Here is a 25,105-nt window from a genome sequence, read left to right on the forward strand (position 1 = left end):
TCTGACTCTTGCTTGAGAACATCATTCTCTTCCTTGCTTAACCCCTCATTCCAGTCACTCACCAGACCCAGGTTCAGGTGTCTTAGGGCTACTACTGTCTAACATTTCCACGTTAATGCCAAAGACTTCAGTCCATCTTTGGCACTCACTTCTGGCACCCTGAGAGCCCCGCTACTTCACTACTCCTTTCCCCTACGTAACCTGCAGCAGGTATATTTACCCTCGAACCCTGTGAGAGCTACCCAGTCCAGGAGCTACCAAGGACATGCAGCTACTGAGCACAAGAAATGTGGTTCATCTTAATTACCATGCAGTTCGAGGGGAAAATACACACCAAATTTTGGGGGGGAGATGAGGAGTTTAGGTCCACACCTGGTAGTGCTCAGAGGCTATTCCTGGCTCAGGGGTGAGCCCTGGTGGAGCTCAGGGAACCACATGCGGTGCCAAGGACTTTAACATGAGTTCCCACGTGCCAGAACATACTGTCCCCGACATTCTATGTTTCTGCCCAAACACCATATTCTAAAATTTTATTATTATCACAAAAATAAAGTAAATTTTTTTATTAACAATTAAAAAATACCGGTTCACACTGAAATAAATTTTGGGTATAGTTAAGTAAACTATTATAAAATTAAGTTCACTTTTTCAGAGTTTTTAAACTTGACTGCTAGAATTTTTAATTATTTTTATGGCTTGTGTTAAAATTCTACTGGGCAGGGGCCGGAGCGATAGCACAGAGGGTAGGGCATTTGCCTTGCACGCAGTCGACCCAGGTTCGATCCCCGGCATCACATATGGTCCCCCAAGCACTGCCAGGAGTAATTCCTGAGTGCAAAGCCAGGAGTAACCCCTGAGCATTGCTGGGTGTGACCCAAAAAGCAAAAAAAAAAAAAAAAAAAAATCTACTGGGCAGTATAGTTAACGGATCTTAAATGTCACCTTTCTCAAAGAAGGAGTCTCCAGAGTGTGATAAAAAGATCACGGATACTGGCAGTAACTTTGTGGGGGGCAGAGAAGGAAGGAAAGAAGGAATAATTAAGTAAAAAAAACTCATCCAAAAAGGTATTTACAAAACGAGGTCTGAAAATATGCTAATTAAAAGATAGACAGGGCTGGAAAGATAACATAATGGGTTTAGTGTATGCACAGTTCACAGGACACCGGATTTCAATCCCCTAGGACCACTCGGGAAGGCCTAGAAAAGCAAAAGTCAAAAAAGGAAAAGACAGTGACTTAAGCAATGTTTTAGGCCAATTTGAAAAATGAGTAAATCAAACTCAGATATAAGAAACAATTCAGGTGGTTTCCTTGCATGTGCCAGTTAGAGTTATGACCCCAACACCACAAGGTCCCCTAGGTACAGAGCCAGAAGCAGCCCCAAAACACCATCAAGTGTGGCCTTAACACCCTCAGACCTCTGTCCCGCTCACTCCTCAAGAAGACCAAACAGCTTTGAAGACACCGAGGATATAAGTATTTATGTCTGCTGTCTTCACTGAGTGCTCAATGAACGGTATGGAATACTACACTGTCAGCAAGCAGAAGTTGAATGCAGCAGAGCGTTGTGTTCAAATACCAAGTCATGCTCACCTGAAGCGGGGGTGCTTGTTTATTGCTTCGTCGGGAAAGAAGAGGGACTTGGAAGCTCCTCCTTCAACCGGGTTGGGTTTGAACTCAGGCAGCGTGAACCCGGGACAACCTAATCTACAACAAATTGAAGAACTAAATTGATAGGATTTGTTTTCAGGAATGATGGCTTCACTGAAGCCATAAAACAAAACCCGCCTCAGCCTGTGACTCCCTCTTCACAGGCCCCAGCAGGGAAATGTTCCTGATTATTGTACCTCTTCCCAACCACCCCCTTGTAGTTTATCTTGCCCAGGAAGAACTTCTGTGATTCTAGTCCTTTACTGATTTTTTTCCCCTTCACTGATTTTAATCAGAGAACTTCCTCTTACTCATCTACCAAGCACCTACTAACGTCCTACCTAGCTCTTCATTTCAGTGAGGGACACAGCATAGAAATCACTTTATTTGTTGTGTCAGTGTCATGGGTTAGATTTTCCCCAGAAAACTTCCAAGGCATCTTCCTTTCACTGGCCCTAATTTCTGACTTTTGGCCTCTGTGTATCGCTACTACTTTTATTTTTTTGTGGGTGTTTTTGTTTATTTTTGGTTTGGGGGCCACACCTAGCAGTGTTCAGAGCTTACTCTTGGATCTGCACCCAACGGACCGCTTCTGGTGGGGCTTGAACCTGCGCTGGCCTCGTGCAAGGTTAAGTGTCCTATTTTCTGTACTTATCAGTCAAGCCCTTACAGCCGTTTTATAAGTATTTATTTTTAAAAAAATCTTTAGTAAGTATTTTTATAAGCTTTTATGCCTTTAAAAAACAGAAAAGGTCTGTTTTTCTACCTTTGTTTGGTGAGGGGAAAGGTTTGAGTCACAACCAGCAGTGCTCAGAGTTACTCCTGGCTCTGTGCTCAGAAATCACTGCGGGCAGGCTCAGGGGACCATATGAGATACCAGCGATAGAACCCGGGTTGGCCGTGTGCAAGGCAAGCACCTAACCTGTTGCACTATTTTTCCAGCCCCCTTTTTCTCTTTCTGCAGGCTTTATCTCTGTCTCTGAAGGAGTCCCATCCACCTCCAAAGGCTGAAACCAAACCCTATCTTTTATTTGGTCTACAAAGAGCTGAACTTCTGTATGCATGCCTAAATATTGAGTTCAAATTCCATATCACTAGGAACCAAGTTAAGAATGCTGCAGTCATTGTTAATTGTGTTATATGGGAGCACTAAGACTAACAAAGTTAGTGAAAGCTAAACAAGGGAAGTTCTTGTCAGTGGTAAGAAACTTTTGGCTTGAGAGCCAAGACTAATCCATGCTTTATTTCCAACACTTAATTAAAAAAAAAAAGGCACCTATTTGAAAGTCCACTTTGTCTGTGAACAACTGAATTTGCTGATCTTATCTGGCAAACAGTTCCCAGCTTTAGTAAGTGTTCCTGGAAATTCTAGAGGCTATGTTCCTCACTTTATAGTATGCCTGCAACCTTAATTATTCTTGGGTGGTGGTGACAAACTTAAATCTGAGGAATTCTTAGCTAAACAGAATCAGGTGAGAATCAGGGAATAAGAATGTGATTAAGCAAGAATGTAATCAAAACTCAAGACGAGCCTTCACAGTACTGTTTTTCTACGAGATGAACTCTATCCAACAAAACTTGCTGGAGTGCTGAAGATGTTTAATTTATTGGCTGGCAAATAGACCAATTATGGTAGTCACTAGCCACAGGCTACCAACTAGCACTTTAAATAAGGCTTAGGGGCTGGAGTGATAGGACAGCGGGTAGGGTGTTTGCCTTGCACGCAGCCGACCTGGGTTTGATTCCCAGCATCCCATATGGTCCCCTGAGCACTGCCAGGAGTAATTCCTGAGTGCAAAGCCAGGAGTAACCCCTGTGCATCGCCAGGTGTGACCCAAAAAGCAAAATAAATAAATAAATAAGACTTAAAAAACATGACTGAGAACTTAAAAAACGTGAACTTTTCACTTTAAGGAAGCTGGATTACATTAAACCTAAGTAAGTCACATGATCACTGCTTTGGACTACAGTTCCACACTACAGTTTTCCCTCTTTACAGAGAAAAAGCAGTTTGTACTTAAACTGAGTGTACGTCCTTTCCCCTTTAATTCTGAAATAAAAGCTTCCTTATCAATTAGTATGGAAATAAGGTACACTCATATACTGAATAAAAAGTTTCTCCTGTTCTGTTTACAACAGGATAAGCTTTTTTAAAAATCAGATTTTTAGGGGCTGGAGTGATAGCACAGCGAGTAGGGCGTCTGCCTTGCACGCGGCTGACCCAGGTTCAATTCCCAGCATCCCATATGGTCCCCTGAGCAATTCCTGAGTGCAGAGTCAGGAGTAACCCCTGAGTGCAGAGCCAGGAGTAATTCCTGAGAGGAGAGCCAAAAGTAACCCCTGTGCATCGCTGGGTGTGGCTCAAAAAGCAATAAATAAACAAATAAATAAATAAATATTAGATTTTTAGGGTCTACGATATGGCTTGGGGATTGAATGCATATAATGCATGCTTAGATCCATGGGTTTAATATGCACCACTGAGGGGAAAAAAAGAAATTAAACTATTCCTCTATTTACCTCAACTCTCATAACTCTTTATTATTAATTTTTTATTTCTGGGCCATACCCAGTGGTGCTCAGAGCTTACTCCTGGATCTGCCCTCGTGGGGCTCAGGACCATAATATGAATCCAAAACTGAATCCTGGTTTGCAGTGTGCAAGCAAGTGCCCTGCCCACTGCACTCTCTCTCTGGCCCTATATTCCTGAACTTTAAGCCATGAAGATACAAATTTCTGGTCTTCATTACAAATTTCACTTTATCTTTTTCAAGTTGCTAAGCAAAAGGATTACTTTCTTAATGTGAAAGAGGAAAATAAAATGTTAGGATATTGGCTTTTCCAGTTCAATGAAAATTTTCAAATTAACACCTGTAACCTACTTCTTTTAAGACTCTGAGGGGCTGCAGCAATAGTACAGCAGGTAGGGCGTTTGCCTTGCATGCGGCCTACCCGGGTTCGATTCCCAGCATCCTATATGGTCCCCTGAGCACTGCCAGGAATAACCTCTGTGCATTGCCGGGTGCGACCCAAAAAGAAAAACAAAACAAACAAAAAAAGACTCTGACTGAGCCTTGACAATCATTACCTACACCAACAGTCCCGACATATCTTCTTTCCACCCCTGGGTTTGCTCATTTTGTCATCTCCTGATGCCACCCACCCTCTTTCTGGCCGCCATCATCTGCCCCAGGGAGCTTCCCTATTCCGGGAGAAAGTACGCCTTGGCATTTGTTTTATAGTCACAGCGGCCAAGAGTGTAGATCAGAAATACGATGCCATCACCAATCTTCTCTAGGCTTCCTACCACTACTTTTAGGATAGCAACTAAAAAAAATTTTTTTTATTTTTTGCTTTTTGGGTCACACCCAGAGATGCTCAGGGCTTATTCCTGGCTCTGCACTCAGGAATTATGCCTGGCAGTGTTCGGGAGCCAGATGGGATGCTGGGGATCGAACCCAGCTCGGCCGCGTGCAAGGCAAACGCCCTACCCGCTGTGCCATCATTACGGCCCCGCTATCATTAACAGGATCTGGCCCCATCCTTCTGTATTTCCACCTCAGTGACAACCACTCAGTCACACTGGTCATCTTTCTGCTGTTTCTCAGAAGGCTGGCAGACAGGGCTTCCGCCCTTGCTCTTCCCCTCGCCTATGGCCACAGTCCTTTGTGCTCCAAAGTTTGGCTTCTATTAGAACTTTGGACATTACTCCAAGCATTTTTCCTGAAAGAGGACTGCTTCTTCCACACACAGAGTCTATCAGGGCCCACACTCCTCTGCTCTGCATCGACATCTTATCCTCAGAGCACTGCCCCAACTTCATAGTCACTGAGCATGTGGCTATTTGGTTCCTCTTTATCACTAGGTCCAAGAAAAGCACTGTGCTGTACCTTCCCTCATGACATATGCTCTGGTATGAAGCAGACACGCAAAGCTCTGAGTGAATGGCAGGGTCATGAGTTTTTATTTCCTCCTTAAAACATTAGGGCAAAGGGCTAGAGCGATAGCACAGCGAGTAGGGTGTTTGCCTTGCACATGGCCGACCCGGGTTCGATTCCCAGCATCCCATATGGTCCTCTGAACACCGCCAGAGTAATTCCTGAGTGCAGAGCCAGGAGTTTCCCCTGTGCATCGCCGGGTGTGACCCAAAAAGCAAAAAATTAAAATTAAACATTAGGGCAAGGGACCATACCAACTCCCTTCCAAGCCAAGGTGTTCACCACCTCAGCCAGCCGGGCTGTTCTATTTTGACCGGAAGGGAAGAGGCCTTCACACATGGAACGAAGGAATCATGGTAAAGGAGATGCTTCTCCAAATGTTTAATAAGTTGCAAAAATAAGGTTTCTATTATTTAGATGTTACGATGGATATTAAAAAAAAATAAATTCCTCCTGAAAGTAAACATAGAATTGAGCTGCCACTTTTGGGTAAGGACACAAAAACGTTCATTCAAAAGGACATATACACACCATCATTCCTTGCAGCACTGAGTACAAAAGCTAAGTTATAGAATCAATCTATGTGCCCAATGACAGATGAATGGGTTATGAAAATGCGGTACCTAAACACAACAGAATGTTACATAGCTATAGGAATGACAGATTCATGAATTTGCTTCAGCTTGGATAGAACTGGAATACTAAGTTGAGTGAAGTAAGTAGAACAAACAGATGATCTCACTGATCTGTGGAATGTATGTATATACGGGAATGCAATGACATAAAGGGGTATACCAAGATCGTCCTTGACCTCAGCGCTTAGGGAAGAAAAGGATAGGGAAGGAAGGAAACCAAAGCAGGAAGGAAGAAGATGAGAAAATGTAGTAAGGAGGGAGTAGGAATCATTGATAATGTGGTGGAGTGGCATTGCTCTATATCCAAACCACAGTCAACAACAGAGAAAATGTGAGACCCAAACTACAACTTCCAAAATTGAAAATATGCCAGTCAAGGTGGCAAACTGAGGGATGGGGTTGCAGGAACCTGGAACACTGGTGCAGGGAAGCTGACACTAGTGGTGGGATTGGTGCTAGAATATTTTATGTCTAAAACTTAACTACCAATAACTTTGTACATCAGGGTGTAACTAAAGTAAAGTTAAACCCTTTTTACTCCGAAAACACACTACTTCCTTCTAAGACCACTGGTCTGCCCTGCATGCTTGGTATTCATTACACACATCTAGCAGGAACAAGGAAAAGATGTAAAAATATTGATTCAAAATATTCTAAGTCATAGATAGCAATATTTAAAGAGTGCTTGAACACTGAGGAGATTAAGTTAATTAGGCAGAACTCTCTACTTATGTACAGGTCCAGTGTATACTTTTATGATATTTATGTGTACCATTCTAAAGCGAGGGACATAATTTCACTATTTACACTATTTATACTTAACTTTTGTAAGCTTTTCTTTCTAGCTGATACCCAAATTTAATTTTGTGACCTGTTTGTTTATAGGACAGGGGCTCTAGTGTCAGCCCTCCAAGAGGAGACCCGCAGACTCGCCACCAATGCCACTGTCTACTTGTAGGCTACGTGCACAAGGACGCCACCACTGCAGTCAAGTGACAGAAGCAGCTTATGATCATCTGGAGACCTGGCTCCTTCTTACACGGTCAGAACGGCTAACGGATGTCCTGCTTTTCCCATCCTCACCAGGACTGGAGTCATCACCCCACAGTTCTGAACATGGTGGTTCCCTCGCTTTTTCCCACCAGGCCAGATGACTGGTCTCACCACAGTGCTCCATGCCACCAACAGGAGAGGGTGCACTTCTGGCCTGGTTTTAACCTCACAGACTCCACCACATGCAACTTAATATAAAGTGTAGGCATCATATGAGAATCAGAGGGGGAATTTCTTGGGTCATGATTTGCTCTTTTTAGCCTGAAGCTCTGAAATGTCTGTGGGCGATTGTTTATAGGAACTAACCTTGGAAATGATGTTATTGTACAAAGAGCCTGATTTTCTTCTAATAAAGAAGTTGCCTCCTTCCGGCGTTTCCTCATGTTATCTTCAACTGTATTGAACTCGGACATTGTTCCTCCATACGGCTGTCCAGGCGTCCCTTCAATCATGTAGCTCCCATACTCGGGCCTCCAAAGGGTAGGATGGCTGCAGAGGATAAAAAATGTCATTCCCTCTTTCTTTTGCTATGGTCTACTCAAGTGTTAGAGAGCTGTTGTTAGATGTTGTTTTTTGAAGTTGCTTTAAACACTTTTAGAAACATTAGTTCTAAAACAAAGCTACAAATCTCTTCGCATTGTAGGCAGACAGTTGATTTTTCCAGAGTTACTCAACTGTGTGAGGGATGTAAGTCCTAGATCTCAAATACTTATGAATAACTGAAATCCATGCAAGGCACTAGTGTTCAAGGCAAGCAAGTTAGTCCTCTCTGAGGGAAAGGGCATGAGGCTTAAGAGCTCTTTAGTTTAGTGCTGGGCTTTAAATTCAAATGTAGTCTTAAAAATCTAGTGAGAAAAAAAATAAACTGCAGAGTACATGTCCCCTTCACCTCTTTGTCTACGTATGGAATGATTTTAAAAACATCCTGCCAGCCAAATAAAATCCTTTTACAAGTTTTATTTGGCACCATGGTTTGTGATTTCAGTGTTATGGGTTCTATGCTGAGTTTATAAATTTAAGTACTTTAATACCTTTAGGCATTGAAAAATCAACTTACTTTGGGTTTGTCCTTTCTCCCTTTTCTTGTAGGGTTTCAAGAACTTCCTCTCCAGACAGGACCAACTGGGCTTTTTTATTTTCATGATCAAAAGATACCAACATGTATTCCACCTATTAAAAATAAAGGAGAGAAAAAAATGAACTTCTAGACACAAGCTTACAGTGACCTTTTGAAGAAAACAGGGAAGTGTGTGGTTTGGAAAGGATCCACACTAACTCGGGACTCATTTGCTTACCCTACAGGACACAAGACAGGTTTGTTTACACACGATGAAGACCTACAGAAAGTCGTCAGTCAATAGTTGCATTGTGTTAGGACAGGAACACAGTCTATAATTCCTTCTTTCTCCTGTTCTACTTAACATCCTATGGAAAGGTCAAGCTGCCCATTTCAACCAAGTTGCAGAGAGAAGCATTTCCAAACTAAGACTTTATACGCTGCACTTACAAGAAGCTGTATTTCAAAATTTATACCCTCAGTTGGTTTACTACAGGTTTACAAAAGCAATTATCTGAGCATTATAATCAAGATAGATTTATACTTGTTGACAGCTTATATAAAAGTCTCACTGTAATTCCCACAACTGGAGAGTAAAATCACACTCGCAAATACACTAATACTAATAAGCTATTTTAGGTACTTCAACAATTTGATTTGTATCTGTCAAGAATAATTTAGGACTATTTCTCCACTCCAAAGCCATATAAAATGTAGACTGCAGGATGCATTTATAACACCTGGTGGGATCTGGATAAAAATCGAGTTAAATACCAAAGGAAGATTTTTTCTGGGCAAAATACAATCTGCTTTTTTTTTTTTTTTACCCAAAACTGCATGCTCTGAATCATAAGGACTGGTATAAAGAGAAAGTTCTGAATCAGTATGTATGACTGTAATAGAACAATCACTACCCACGTGTAAAAGTGGATCACTGGATTATTTAGGCAAGTAGTCTCAAGTGCTCTTCGATAAGATACAAAGACAAAGACCTGACAAACTGGTGCCCCACAAAACAGACCAGTGTGCAGACATTTTATTTGGCTTACTACAGTTTGTTTTTTTTTTAAATAAAACAACAATACACCCACTACCTCTGTGACACATCACATGTAAACCCAGGTTCTCAGTCTTAATAGCAAACACAGGCAAGGAACCAGAAATTAGGCTGCAAGTCTACCAGACTAGAAAAGGGAACCTCTATTCATGGGAGTGCATTTTGGTCTACAATGGACTATTCTCTACCATCTGTGTACCTGCCTGATTTAGGCAGGCAATTGAGTTCATTATCCCTCCCATAGAAATAGGTACAAGAGACTTTCTGTACTTCAGAGGTGAGATGTAAGTTTAAAGAAATTAAAATGTCAAAAATCACAGGAAATAGAACAGTGGGTTTACATGATAACACAAAAATTAATTTCCAGCTAGCTTTCTAGTTTTGTTTTGGGTCAAAGGTGGTGGTGCAAGGAGGCTGCTTCCATGGGTGTGATCCCAGTACGGAACCTTGGCCTCCTCATATAAGACCTGCTCAAACTGTGAACCAGCTCTCTGGCCATCAATGAACTACCATTAGCTGTTGCTATGGCTTTAATGTTTGGGTCCTGCCTCCCACTCACTGTTGGAAGTCTTAATTCCCCAACGTGAAGGTGGGAGAAGTGTTTGGCGGATGACATCAGGAGAGCAAAGCCCTCAAGATGGGATCTGTGCCCTGTGAGAAAGATGCTTTCGCCATACCTTGTGAGGACGGAAGTCATCTGTGAGCCAGAAAAGGGTTTCTTTCCAGGATCGATCTGTCTGTGTCTTTGATCCTGAACTCCCCAACCTCACAGTCAACTGAAATAAACACCTACCATTTAAGTCACCCAGTCTGTGGTCTTTATTACAGTGTGCTGAGCTTATTAGCTGTCTTCCTGATGAGTTCAAGTTCCCACTCCTGCTTTTCTTGTAGAAGTCCCTCTCAGTTCAAGGAGCTGGAGAGGTGGTACATTTGCTTTGCATCCAGGAGACCCAGGCTTGTACCCTGGCACCTCAGCAAGCTGAGAGTATCCCTCCAAAAGTTTTTAAGTTCTAGAAATGGGAAAGGACTAGGGGTGTGGTTCAGTGTCAGAGCTCATGCCTTGCCATGTGTAAGGTTCTGGGTTCAAGTCTTAGCACCCTGCCCCCAAATTCTAAAAGAAATGGGCAAGATGGCTTGATTTAAGATGACTTGATTTAAGCACATGAGCCAGAAATCTGAGCTCTCTCCAATTAAGTCAATGTCAAATACCTGATACGTGTCTATTGCATAATCTGGAAACTGCTTCAGACTTTAAGGATAGGCTTTCAGATAGACTTACGACTCCTGAAAAGGAAATATGATGGAAGAAGAAACTTTGTAAAGTCTCAGGATGTGTAAATGAAAAAGCGCCATGTCATGAACTTTTTATACAATAGTCCTTAATTCATCATGCAAAGTAGCTTATCTCCTGTCATTTTTAGGGATGGTACAGATGCTCGGAGAGGCTGAGTCAGTTGCCCAAGGTCAGTGCTGGAGCTGGGATTTGAACCTTGCCTCAGCTAGACTCACAGTGCAGCACGGCTTGCTACTAGTACCACAGTATAAAGCATATCAACGTTGGTTGGTGATAAACTTTAAAAGGAAAAAAAAATGAACTGTCATAAACTATATGAGCAGAGATAAATTCTAGCACTGACAGTGGAGTGATTATGCCTCCACTTTATAGAGGTAATCAGACAAGAACATCATAAAAGCTTAAATGTAGCAGTAAAGATGGCTCAAAAGGCTAGAGTGCATGCTTCAGATGGGGGGGGGCGGCGTCTGGGCTTGATCCTTTTTAATCCCCTGAGCACTCTCCAAAACCCCACCCCACAAGACATACCAAAAAAGTTTAGATTTCAATAAAAAGTGTGACCTATCCCTTAGGTCTAGGATACTAGTAGTAGTAGTTCTAGTATAAGTCCCAATTACAAACAGTAGTTTCTACTACAGAACTACTTCCTTCTTCAATGACCAGCAACAATATATCTATCTGGCATCCTCTATAATGGTATCTTCTATCTTGCTATCTCCTTATCTAGATAACTGGTTTACAAAAGACAGACAAAGATACGCTACCAGCTTATTGGGGTCTCATCATTGATCTATCAAAATGAGCAAGAAATTAAGAGGAACTTTTGTGTTAATTACATATGCTAAACTGCAATAACTTCTGTTAGCATCTTATTTTTGAAATAATTGAAATATTTAGTTTTCAGAATCTCTAGTTTAAAACATGAGCAGCAAAAGAACAAAGAACTTAACCTCAGTCTTTCTAATGGATAATTTTTAAAATGCTAACCAAACTCCTTCAAGAAATAAAAATCATCGCATAAATTCATTTCCTCACTTACCAAATGACAAAACAAACTTCCTATTAATGAAATCTAAATTCAGTTAGAAATAAGAATTGAAACAAGAATTGCGGGGCTAGGGAGGTGGTATAGGAGATAAGGCACTTTGCTTTCATTGCAGCCAATGCACAAATTTCCGATACCACATGATCCCTCCCAAGTACCGCTGGGGGTTACTCCTATTCAAAGAGCCAAGGTGGCACACTTCTGACCTCTACCTCCCCCCAAAAAATATTAGACTGGAGATGTAGCTCAATGGTAAAGCACAGCCTTACAAGTGTGAGGGCCTGGGTTCAATCCCCAGCACATCATGTACACACACTCCCCCTACCACTAAATTTTTCTGAAGTATGTTGTTCTTTCCTCATCAGTGCTCAAACCGGTAATTTTGTTATTTGCACCCAGCAGTACCCAAACTTACTCCTGCCTCTGCACTCAGTTATCACTCAGTTAATTGGGGGACTATAAGAGGTGCCCTTAAGGGATCAAATCTGGGCCAGCTACATGCAAAGCAAGTGCCCCACTTGCTGTACTATTTTATTGCCCTGGCTCCTCAAATGGGTCTTTAACCTCTTCACTTTTTGCTGTTTTAATCCTTTTCCCCACCACAATACATTATGCTCATCTCCAATTCTAGTTCATACAAGCACTCAAACAATTAACTTTTCTAAGAGCCAAACTAGAAATGGAGTTTTTGCAATGAAGGTAACAAAAAGTAATAAATTATTAAAAACAAAGTTTTCCCCAAATAATTTCCCATTAAGTACCAAAAGCCACACTATTTCTGGATGTTGTATCAACCTAAACTTTATTAGAGACACAGGATAAGAAATGACAAAAATCAAAGAGGACAGAGATCTTCTCTAATACACAGACTCCAAAGCCCAGCTTCCTAACTCTGGATGCTAATCCAGGCTACATATCCAATTAGAGTGAGCAGTTCTCTCTAGCCCCAACATTTCTCCTTTTGCACGCCTGCACACACCTGCACACACCCCTCTCTAAAGGCATATACCCAAAGAGCATTATAAATTGGTTGCAGAGTGACTAACTCTAATTAATGTAGTTAACATATCATTTGGAAGCAGCAAAAATAGCCACTAGGGCTCTATTCTCAGTACACAGATCACAACTCCCTTGATGTAACTTTGAGACACTGCTTTTTGCTATCAGCTATTATTTTAAATATGGTGAGAACCACAGCCAGAACCTCGAAACAACCTGAGTGCCCAAGAACAGACAAACACAATGGAATACTCTGCAGCTGTTGGGAAAAAGAAAGTCATGAAATCTGCCTATAAATGATGGGCATGGAGAGTATCATGCTGAGTGAAATGAGTCAGAAGGAGAGGGACAGATATAGAATGACTGCATTTATTTCTGGCATAAAATATATATATAACATGTAGTAGAAGACTAATATCCATGGCCAGGGAAAACAGGGGCAAAGAGGACTCGTCAATGGTTGGAACTAACCACAAGTGTGTACATTGATATTTAGAACTGGGTCTTTTTGGTTCCTGCTCTAGAAGTGTATGCATGTCTTTGCTCGCCCCCTACAGATTACTTTGTATCTCCAAAGTGGTCAGGTGCTACCCTCGCTTCACTTGTTTGGATTTATGACCCACGCATGCTTTTGGAGGCTGAGGGTAGGTAAGACTGAGAAGAGACCAGTCTGACAATAGCGGGGAATGATCACTCTGGATAAGATCTGAGGGTTAAAAGTAGGTAAAGGCATATTTTTGATAACCTTTCGGTATCGATACTGCAAGCCATAGAGGCAGGCAGGGGGTGGGAGGTGGTTGGAGGGAACCTGGGGACACTGGTGCTGGGAAATGTACACTGGTGGAGGGATGGTTGTTGGAATGACTGAAATGGGTATGACTGAAACCCAATCACAAACAGCTTTGTAATCACTATCTCATAGTGATTCAATAAAAAAGTTAATAATAAGTAATGTGGTGAGAATACACCAAATAAAAATAAGTCACTTGCAAAACACTCATAGTTACAAATGAAAATGAACATCCTTTAGAAATGTACTGCTAAAATTTGATCCCACTAGAATACAAATCATTAGTATCTCTGAGCTGTTTAATCAAAGACAGAAGCACATTCAAAGACTATTATGTAGCCTATGTGTTACATAGCATTACTAGGAGTTTTCTGGGCACAACAATTCTCCAATTATTTAATGCAGGTTTGCACAAGTGTGAAGTGATTTATGTGCGTCTGGAATTAGGCCAATAAAAATAAAGAATCTTAATTAAGAGTGATGTAAGTACCCAGTGCAATCCTAAACATAGCGAAATATCGGAGTCATTAAAAGTTCAAGATAACAATTAATACTATAGTTTTAGGATTTACCCCTAAATTTTTTCCCCTAAATTTTATTTTATTAAAGCACCATGAGTTGCACAGCTATTCGCAGTAGGGTTCCTGATACACAGTGTACCATCACCATACATCATACCCACCACCAGTGCTGACATGTTCCCAGGTTCCCGTCCTACTCTCACCCCTATACTGTACTAGGTGTAGTATAGTATACATAGCCTGTATACTATACGAAGTCTGTACATGGCATTTACCAATAGTTAAAAACGGATATATTCTAATCTGAGGATTTCAGGGGGGCTCAAAAATTGAGGGCTAGGACAAACATTTTATCAATTTCCTTTGTCAATAACTGTATAAATTAGAACTTAGGAATTCTCCCAGGAAAACAATGTGAAAGGTAAGGTTCCCAGACCACCTTCCAAAAATACTTGTGTGAGACTCCCCTTGAGAGAGAGAAAGAAAGTAGCAGCAGGTCCTTGAACCATGGCACTGAGGACAACACTCCCTCCCAGGGTGGGGCGAGGACTTCCTTCTCTCCCTCCCGCCCCCAAATGGGTGGCACCTGGGGGTCAGGTGGAGGAGAACAGGCGAAGGGAACTTAGTCTAGGAAAAAAGATGCTTCAGGGCAGGTCATTCAAAATTCTGGGACTCAGAGTTCACCTGATTTTGGACAATGAGAAAGACGACTGTTACTCTCTTGCCGCACTTCTGAACCAGATCTAGCGGAACCCAGTCAGTCTTCTCACAGAAATTAACCTCAGAGAAGGGGAGCACAGCAAGTTACCAGGGGAGCTGCTTGCTGTGGCCGCCAAGAAAACACAGACCCTCAGCATTTAGAAACCTAGGCTAGAAACACTTCCTCCTTAAACAGTTTCCCTCCACCTCCAAACACCCACACCGTCAGTACTATTGCTTCTGGGCTTGAAGGCGAAGTGCATTCCCTGCCTCCACACACATTCCCCCTAAAAATAAGAACAAGACCGCTTTGGAATAGCTGCTTTGCTGTGCGTGGTTGGGGGATGAAACCAGAATCCATGGTGACCCCATGAGGCAAAGGCGCGGAAGCACGGGCCTGTTGCTGGAGAACACCACTGGGGGGCGTGCTTATAAATTATGCTGACAGGGCTGGAGTGATAGCACAGTGGGTAAGGCGTTTGCCTTGCACGAGGCCAACCCGGGTTTGATTCCCAGCATCCCATATGGTCCCCTGAGCACTGCCAGAGGTAATTCCTGAGTGCAGAGCCAGGAGTAACCCCTGTGCATCACTGGGTGTGACCCCCAAAAGCAATAAATAAACAAACAAATAAATAAATAAAATAGATTTTTAGGGTCTACGATATGGCTTGGGGATTGAATGCATATAATGCATGCTTAGATCCATGGGTTTAATGTGCAGCACTGAGGGGAAAAAGGAAATTAAACTAGTTCTCTATTTACCTCAACTCTCATAACTCTTTAGAAAGTTAAATATTAAGTTTTTTTTAAAAAGTCAACTATTCTAGATAGTCATTCTCACTTAGAGTAAAAAATACAGTTGGCATTCTTTAGCCCAGAAAGAATTCCCACCAGCAAAGAATACTATATATTCCTGACCTTTACTTATTAATTTTTTATTTCTAGGCCATATCCAGTGGTGCTCAGAGTTTACTCCTGGATCTGCCCTCAAGGATCACTCCTGGGGCTCAGGACCATGATATGGCGACTGAATCCTGGCTGTTTTCTAAAGAGACTCAGTGGGGAGCCAGGGCTGAACCAGGAGAATTTCTGAACTCTGGCACAACTGCTGTGTTCAGCAGGCTGTGGTGACAGGGATTCGATGCCTTCTCTGCATTTTATTTTTAATTTTTTTGCTTTGGGGGGGGTCACACCCATCAGTGTTAGGAGGACCCTCAGGAACACCAGGGATCAAAGCCAGGTCTGGCGAAGTGCAAGACAAGTGTCCTGCCCACTATACTCTCTCTCCACCCCAGCCTTCCCGTTTTAGACTCGCACCCACTGTGCCAATCATGGGCACCAAGCACTCTCTCAGCCACACCACACAAGGCGGCATCAGATTCCGAGGAGGGGCTGCGGTGGGATACTGGGAGTGATACCACCTGACAAGAATCCGAACTTGCTTAAATGGGGTTAAAAGATAGAAACTCAGGAGCCTGGGGTTCAGCTCAGAGATAGCGCATGAGTCTTACGTGAGGTAGTGGGTTGTAACCCTGGCACTGCCAAAAAAAGAAAAGGAAAAAAGAAAAGTTGGAGACTCCTTCCCTGTCAAGTATGAAATTCCTGTTAAATACTGAGCCGTCAAAGCTCGAGGGGGCCAGAGCCATCTCTACCTGCGCCCCACTGCCTGGGTGGGGTTACCCTGATTTCCACACAGAAGGCTCGTGTGCATCTGCCCTTCCTCTAGTGCGGCTGCCAGCAGAAGATAAGCTGGGAGGGGTGTACTCCTATTGTCGACCTCGTAGCACTTGTCCTGTGGACCAACCAACAAACTTACCAAGCACACTCAATATGCTAGGTTTGAGTATTTCGCTACGAGAGAATGACCAGCCAGCTAGCTTGTAAAGACAAAACTTCATTCTGCAACGGTGGCTCTGAGACGTTCTGTAAACCCCACCTGCCCTTTTGTTACCGTTACCCTTCCCTCTATGCTTTCCATTTCACCTGCGATCTCCGGCCAGCCCCTACGGGAACGGGAGGGCTTCGCCAGCGTATGCAGGAGGCCAAGCTGGAGGAGGTAAGCTAGAAGAATAGGCTTGGGAATCAGTGGGAACCCGGGCGACTTCTTCACTTCTTTTCGTCAAGTGGACCGAAACAGCCTCGCAGGCATGGCCAGTGAGGACGGTTGCAAAAATCAAACCTCAAGTGCCTATAAAGACAGGTACGAAGTGCAGGGCAGCACTCTGGGCAGCAGTGCACAGACAGAGGCAGAACAGTGCCTAGGGGTTTTCCGTGTGGGTTGCAAACCTTTAGTGGGACAAGGTGGGCTGCAATCAATTTTACAGAAATTATTTCTTTTTAAAAACAATACCAAAACATGTTCACAGAAAGAGAGGACTAATACATGAAAATGTTTCCTAGGGGGTCTGTTTCTGGTCATACTGGTAGTGGTCAAAATAACAACAGTTGGAAAAGACCACTCGGGGCAAGAAGTGCGTGCTGAGAGCAGGTAAAGGGGCATACATTAACCTGTCAGCACCTGTACTGCAACCCATAATGGAGAAAGTGGGGAACAGGACAGGGAGAGGGAAGACGAGGGAGGGAGGAAGAGAGAAAAGTACCTGCCATAGAGGCAGGCTGGGGGCGGGGATGGGAGTGGGAGGGAAACTGCCAACACTGAGGGTGGGAAATGTGGTGGTAGAGAATGGGCACTGGTGGAGGGATGGGCACTCAACCACTGTATGACTGAAAGGCAAGCACGAAAGTAACTGTAACTGTACCTCACAGTGATTCACTAATAAAAAAAAATAAAAGAAAAAAAAAGGGTTGAGTGTTGGAACACTATACAACTAAAGCCCAATCAAGAACAACTTTGTAACTCTATCTCATGGTGACTGTATTTTTAAAGAAAAACAAATGTGTCAGCTACCACAATTCAGACCTGGGATCCTAGAGAAACAGCACTCTTCCTGGAAGACTTCACTCTCCACCCCTCAAGGCTGTCCTGCTGAACGCCCTCTCCAGGGCTCTTACTTTCCCTCCAACCTAAGGCTTCAAGCCAGGGCAACACTTAGGGTATCTGGGAATAATTTTTATGTCAGCCCTTCAAAGATCTGGTTTTTGGGGCCAAGGATGTAGTTCGATGGTAGAACCCATGACTTACATGTGTGCAGCCAGCCCTGGCTCGCTTTCCAGCACTGGCATGGAAGGAAGACCTGGTTCCCAGGGGTCTCAAGACAAATGTTCCCTTCAGAACAAACTTTGGCTGAACACCAGCATAGTGACCTACTCTGTTCCCTCCCTTTAGAGCTGTCACTCACACTAGAAACTCCAAGAATTTGTGTGAGACAGTTACCCTACCCAGAGCAGTCTCCATTTCCCCTCTCATCCCACAAATACCAGGCAGTTACAGCCTGATGGAATGTGTCTAGTCTCTGGGCCTTCATTTCATCCTCTGGACTACAAGGAAGGAAATATCCTTTGTAGCTCTACATGTAACTGAACTCTTCCAGAAATCTAGAAGTATAAAACCATCCATTTTTCTTTCTCTCCAAAATATATTACTCTGCATCACCAAAAAGATCATTTTATTTAAATGCATGGACTTGTTACCCAACATTTATCCCTTTTATACCCTTTCCTGTTATCAATAGGAAGTAGTACTAATGGACACTTTCCCTTTTATTCAGACACCCTTATTGATTTTTTTTTTTTTTAAAGCGGAGAAATTCGATGACCACACACGCAGGAACTGTGTACAAAATGAGAGCTCTCTGGGCAAGGGCTTGAGACATACTTCTGGGAGCAAAGTGCATGAACTTTGCACTGAGAGGACTTTTGTTTACTTCCTTGTTCTGGCTTTATTTGAGCAGTAGAGCCAGCAGATCATGCCTCCAAATGCGACAGCAATGGCGGCACTGTCGGCAGACTACCGCTGCAGCACAGGCACGGCAACCTGCGTGGAGGGAACACCCGCCCTCCAGATGGCTGGCTTTATAAATATGTGAGCATACAGAGAGAAACGGAGGGAAGTGCCTCCAAATAAAGTTTCGTCGGAGGCTTACAGATTTCAGAGCATCCTTCATAACAAGATTTAAAATGCTTGACTTGCTAGAGTTTAAGCACACCACCACAATCCCTCGCTCAAATTTTTCACAGAACTACCAGGTAGCTTTTTCCACAGGTTTTTCACTCAGAGACCTTAACTATCTCTCCGGACTAAAATATATGCATCACGAGCTCTTTGGATAATCAGAGTCCAGATTTTATAGGTTTCCAGGAAAAGGGTAATGAAGTAACATACCTTAGAGCGTTGTTGTGGTTTTTTTTTCTTTTTGGGTCACACCTGGCGATGCACAGGGGTTACTCCTGGCTCTGCACTCAGGAATTACCCCTGGCCGTGCTCAGAGGACCATATGGGATGCTGGGATTTGAACCCGGGTCGACCGCGTGCAAGGCAAACGCCCTACCCGCTGTGCTAGCTCTCTAGCCCCCAGCATTGTTGTGTTTTAAATTAAAAAAAAAGAAAGAAAGAAAATTGAAATCTGAAGGGGCTTGAGATTTGGGGGATTCTCGGCTTGGCCGTACAGGCCTGATGACTCACTGCTTGGGCCCAGCAGTGCTGGGGACACCAAGGCCCCTCCAGTGGTGCTTGGCCGGGAAGTGAAGGGCCAGAGAGACCTTCTGAGCCAATAAAGTCTTAATAAGACAATGGGTCTCTTTGAGCATTTTTTTTTTTCAATTGCAAGCATCTGATTTGGAGTGAAGGGACTTGTTACCTTGCGGAAATAACTACCAAATCCTGACTTAAACATTAAAAAATTAAAAGCGACATAAGCTCTTCCAAAACTGCACAAAGTCGATAGCCATATGAATTCTCCAAGCATGTACCAATCTGGATTAAATAAAAGAGAGAAAGTGCAGATTCCAACAGAGATGCAGCCAAAATAAATTCTGGTAAGAAGCTTGAGACTTATTCATGTTTCCCCCTCGTCAATGTTCGAGAGAGCCAATCTTTCAGGGGCAAATTATGAGCCGTCAATCTAATATACACTACCCAATAAAATCAATTTCCAAAAACAAGAATTTAGTAACTGAGCAGTCACAGAGATACTGCTTAGTAGTGATCTAAACTCCTATGCCTTCCCAATTCAATTGTTGCTGAAAATTATAATCAAGATTTCAAGAACCTAATGAGCTGTGAAAACCCTCACCAAGGTCTTCATCCCGTTTACTTTGGCCAGATACCAACTGTTGCTCTTTTCCCAAGTCCTGGTATGTATAAAAAATGCTGCTGGCAAAGCCGCCAGTTCCGGCCTAACTGGAAAAGCAATAGCGCAAGCATTTCTATCACCCACCCACCCCAGCCCACCTTCGAAATCCTGCCATCCTCTCTGCACAGGGCAGTCCTACGACGGCCCACACGGATCCCTCTCAGGATCCCACGTTCTCCTCCTACTCCTACGGACCAAGTTCCTGAGCGGCAGGCAGCACTGGCCTGAGCTGCCTCACTGCACCGGAGGCTCGAGCACTGTCTTCAGGCCCATGGATGTCCAGCCCAGGCACCGCCAGCTCACGTGTTTCCCCAGGTCTGTCCGTCTCTCTCTCGGTCTCTTGTCTGTCTCTCTATCTACTGCCTATTTCTGACGGATGGGGGGCTGGGGTCCTTAAACTTGAACAACTTATTCAATTCCTCTATCTCTCTCTCGGAGAGCCCAGCAAGCTACTGCCCGCACAGCAGAGCCTGGCAAGCTCTCCCTGGTGTATCTGATATGCAAAAAACAGTAACAACAAGTCTCACAATGGAGACGTTACTGGTGCCCACTCAAGCAAATCGATGAGCAACAGGATGACAGCGATACAGTGACTTTATCCCAGAGCCTGAGGCCAGATTGTCCTTATTCTCTGAAAGACTTATGCAGTGTGGGCTTCCAGTCTATAGTGACTCTGGTCAATCTACTTTTCACACCACTAACAAAGAGATGTAGAACTAATCTCCCAGTACTGTTCTGAGATGTACATGTTTGGTCTAACCAAGAATTCACAGTCTGAATCCAAACTACCTGTCTAGCTTCAACATCTGGCAGTTCCTGTTTTCTGCTTTGGTCCAGTATTTACAGCAGTGCTCACTCAACTCCGGCACTTTTGATAGTCTCATATGAGTGCAAGTTCTTTTCTTGCTTTCTCAACCTTCCTTTGAGATCTTACCAGTAGGTTCCCCCATCTGTGAGACCCCCCCCCCAAGATCCTCTGGGCAGAAGGCAAACTCCTCTGATACTGCCTTTCCCTGAACCATCCCCTCCGCCCCCACTTCAAGGGCAGTATTTCTCTCTTCAACCCCATGACTTAGCATAGGAAGTGCCTGATAGGAAGTATTCAATAGCTTAAAGGTCATCTATCATATGAGGAAGTTGAATATTTTCCCACATGAGGTAAAGTTAGATCTCAACTTTTCTAAAGGAACTGCCTTGCAGTATCATTTTTTTATAGGAAAGTTATGAGGCTCAATAGATTTACTTAGGAAGGTAAAGAATGTCTAGACAGCTAAGACTTACAAGTTACAATTAAGCTAGTTTTCAGTAGTAAGAAAAAGACACAGTCTAAAAGTTACCATTTCTTAAAAACATTTCCAATTTTTAAATATTGCACGGAGCTTAAAATAGTCTGGAGAAAACTTTTTAAGATAAAATAGTTTTATTTAGGGAAATGTGAAGGGACAGGCAGGCATATGTTCAAGTAAAAACCTGGGCTGCTCCAGAGGGGAGAGAGTCAAGAGTGAATTACACCATAAAACTAAAGAAAGAAATCACACATCTCAGGTTTGATTCAGGTGATCCTCACAAAGGGAAATGAGCCCTGAAACAAACTCTTAAGGATACAGTTAAAAAGCTACAGAAGTATATACTTCAAAACCTAACAAATTAAAATGGAATAAAAAATAAAAGGACAGTACTTTAATTAGTCTTACAAATGAGGAAATTTAAGTTCTGCATCTAAACTCCCAGCACCATTCTGGGGAAGACCCAAGGCTTGACTGGCATTTTCATTGAAGTCCATGTATAAAATGTATGCGAACTTTCAAAATAATGATGTATTTTATCAGACAGTCATAAGTAAATGACACTAAGTGATGAATAGCACAGATTACAGCTAAGAAAGCCTTGACTTAAAAATTGGCTAAATCTTAGTTGCTAGAGAAAACTTCCAAAGATGAAGGAAGTCAGTCTTTGAGCAAAGTTCAGAGATGAGGTGAGTGAGAACAGTTCCCCTTTTGATCAAGATGGAACAACAGAATACTCATGAAGTCTGGTCTCAATATAATATAAAAAATTAGTTCTATACTGAGTTTTCTCTAAATCTGCCTAATGCTAAAAGACTTGAGTGGCTCAAACAATCTCCAAAAATCAAATCTGAGAACAAAAGTTAAGGATATTTACAGAAACTAGAACAATTAATAGAACTGCATTTCTTATATTTAAAACGTAAATAAGATTACAGACAAGATCAATTTTATTTCAATATAATAGCATTGATCATAAAAATAAGAGCAATAAAGCATCTAGCAAAACCAAAAATATGACAAGTTTGACCAAAAATGTAAATCAAAGTTGGAGAGCTAACATTACTTAACTTTACAATACTTAATAAAGCTATAGCAATGAAAAGACAAGGTACTGATGTAAAAATATACTGCAATCTATTGGTTAGCAAAGGTGCAAAGGCCAAGCACACCTCCGGCAGTACAGAAATGATGTCTTTTCAAGAAATGGTGTGGGACAATACACAACAAACAAAACCCAAACATCCGTACCTGGCATCACATACAAAAACTAATTCAAAATGCATCATTGACCTAAATATAAAACATAATACTATGAGGCCGGAGTGATAGCACAGCGAGTAGAGTGTTTGCCTTGCACACGGCCAACCCAGGTTCAATTCCCAGCATCCCATAGGGTCCCCTGAGCAATTCCTGAATGCAGAGCCAGGAGTAACCCCTGTGCATCACCAGGTGTGACCCAAAAACAAAACAAACAAAAAACCCGTAATACTATAAAATTTCTAAATGAAAATATGGAAGAAAACTTCTGTGACCTTAAAGACACCCTAAGATACCACATTAAAAATAACGTGACCCTTAAATTACAAATTAACAAACTGGGACAGTTTCTACCTTCCAGAAGAAATAATTACAGAGAATTAAAAAAGCTAGAAGGCCAGAGAAATAGTATAGCAGGTAGGGTGCTTGCCTCGCATATGGCCGACCTGGGTTGGATCCCCAGCATCCCATATAGTCCCCTGAGCACTGCCAGGAGTAATTTCTGAGCGCAGAGCCAGGAGTCAATCCTGAGCATCGCTGGGTATAGACCCAAAACAAAAACAAAATAAATACCCAAAAAGCCTGAGAGAGCGCTCACTAGGCTGCATGCATGCTTGACACCCAGGAGTGACCCTCCAGACACAAAGCAGGGTGGGATACCCAAACAAGGAGAGCCTGGTCTGAGTGGGGACCATGCTAACTGGTATGGGCACCCCAGCAATTCCTCCACCATCCAAAAACATCGTGACTACCATCTCCAAAAAGGTTGTGGCAGGCTTCCGGCAGGTGTTCTCTATAAATTCACCCTGCATGGATGAGACCCCGAGCTTGTTCCCCACATCCGGAGGGTCAATCACAGTCCACTCACTCTTGGGAATCTATTCCCCAACTCACAGCACCTCAAACTACAAGGCAACTAAGGCCCCTTTTGGGAATGACCTGATTCTATAGACTTTAGATCCCTGACCAGGTCTAAAGTTCTTGAACCAGAACAAGATCTGGAAAAGAGGTCTGGACCTGAACCGAATCTCCTCATGATTTAGTCCCCTCACTAAATGGGACTTGAGTCCCTAGATTACGTACTGTCAACCGGCATTTCAAAATTTAATTTCATGTAATTTCAGCTCCAGCTTTTATTAGGCAATACTTAATCTAGAAAAAAACACTCATTTTATATATAACTGAAAAGCAACAGATTATAACCTATTAGCACTAGGTTATAAATCCAAAAACTGAGGAAACTCCTAAACTTATAACTTAACTCATCTAAACAGCTTGACAGTGAGTGTGGCTGAAGGTTGCTTGGCCCAGATGCAACAACCATATAAAGAACGAAGTTCTTTAAAGCAACTTCTCAGGCTGGAGAGAGAGTACAAGGATAGTCAGGGTTGGGCATTCACCTTGCATTCACCCACCTAGGTTCAATCCCTGGCACCTGAGTGCCATCAGGTGTGGCCTCCAAACCAAAATATGTAAAGAATTTTCCCAAAAGCTAACTGCAGTGCTGTTTCTTACTCATATGAATGCCTCATTCCTCTAGAAACATGGCTGTTTAAAAGCTATACTAAATATTTACTTTTTTTTTTTTTTTTTTTTGCTTTTTGGGTCACACCCAGCGATGCACAGGGGTTACTCCTGGCTCTGCACTCAGGAATTACTCCTGGCGGTGCCCAGGGGACCACATGGGATGCTGGGAATCGAACCCGGGTTGGCCATAAGCAAGGTAAACGCCCTACCCTCTGTGCTATTTCTCCAGCCCCAACATCTTTTTTTTTTTTATAATTTTTATTATATCACCATGTGGAAAATTGCAAAGTTTTCAGGTTTATGTCTCAGTTATACAATATTCAAACACCATCCCTTCACCAGTGCCCATATTCCACCACCAAAATCCCCAGTATACCCCCCGCCACAGCCCCCCCAACTGTATAACTGATGAATTTCACTTCATTTTCTCTCTACCTTGCTTACATTCCATATTGCAAAACAAACAGCCCCAACATCTTAAGCTATCATTTATGCTTAAGTCTTAAAGTACTCAAGGCACTTATCAAAGCGATTTCACTAACATTATTTCATCTTAAAAGCTCCACAGCAAAGTAGTATTGCTTTCATTGTATAGATGACAAAACTGAACTTAAAGATTAAGCAATTTGCCTAAGTCACAGAAATCTTCAATTAGATTTGAATGACTATGCTATTGTTCACAGTAAATGTATGGCTCAGAACAATGTTATTTTGGTCACAGAATCTTACATTTACTCATTAGTAAGCTATGCATTTTAAATAGTCCCTTACGCATTTTTATTTTTGGTGTTGTTTTTTTTTTCCTGGGGGGTTCAGAGATTGCTCCTGGTACCTGGTTCCCAGGTTCAGTGGAACCTGGGACTGTGACCTTTGACACCTGGGACCCGAGCCCTTTGAACCATCTTTGGACTTCTGAAGTACAATTCACACTCAACAGCCAATATACCAGCAGCTAATCATTCCTCAAATTTCCTCTCTGCTTTCTGCATAAGAACACACTGAAAAATACTAAAAGGGATTCTATTTCCTCTCAAGGTTTACA

General features: G+C 42.6%; 1 protein-coding gene across 1 annotated transcript in view; it reads right to left on the reverse strand.

The window, feature by feature from the left end:
• The window catches only part of GCLC (glutamate-cysteine ligase catalytic subunit), a 48,440-nt gene that overhangs the window by 18,976 nt on the left and 4,359 nt on the right, over positions 1-25,105 (reverse strand). Inside the window, exons 2-4 of the mRNA XM_055136466.1 lie at positions 8,334-8,446; positions 7,583-7,765; positions 1,594-1,707 (exon numbers count right to left, since the gene is read on the reverse strand). Of these exons, the coding sequence (XP_054992441.1) occupies positions 1,594-1,707; positions 7,583-7,765; positions 8,334-8,446 (410 nt within the window). The remainder of the gene's footprint in view (positions 1-1,593; positions 1,708-7,582; positions 7,766-8,333; positions 8,447-25,105) is intronic.

Source organism: Sorex araneus, chromosome 4, assembly GCF_027595985.1.
Source record: "Sorex araneus isolate mSorAra2 chromosome 4, mSorAra2.pri, whole genome shotgun sequence".
Lineage (NCBI taxonomy): Eukaryota > Metazoa > Chordata > Mammalia > Eulipotyphla > Soricidae > Sorex > Sorex araneus.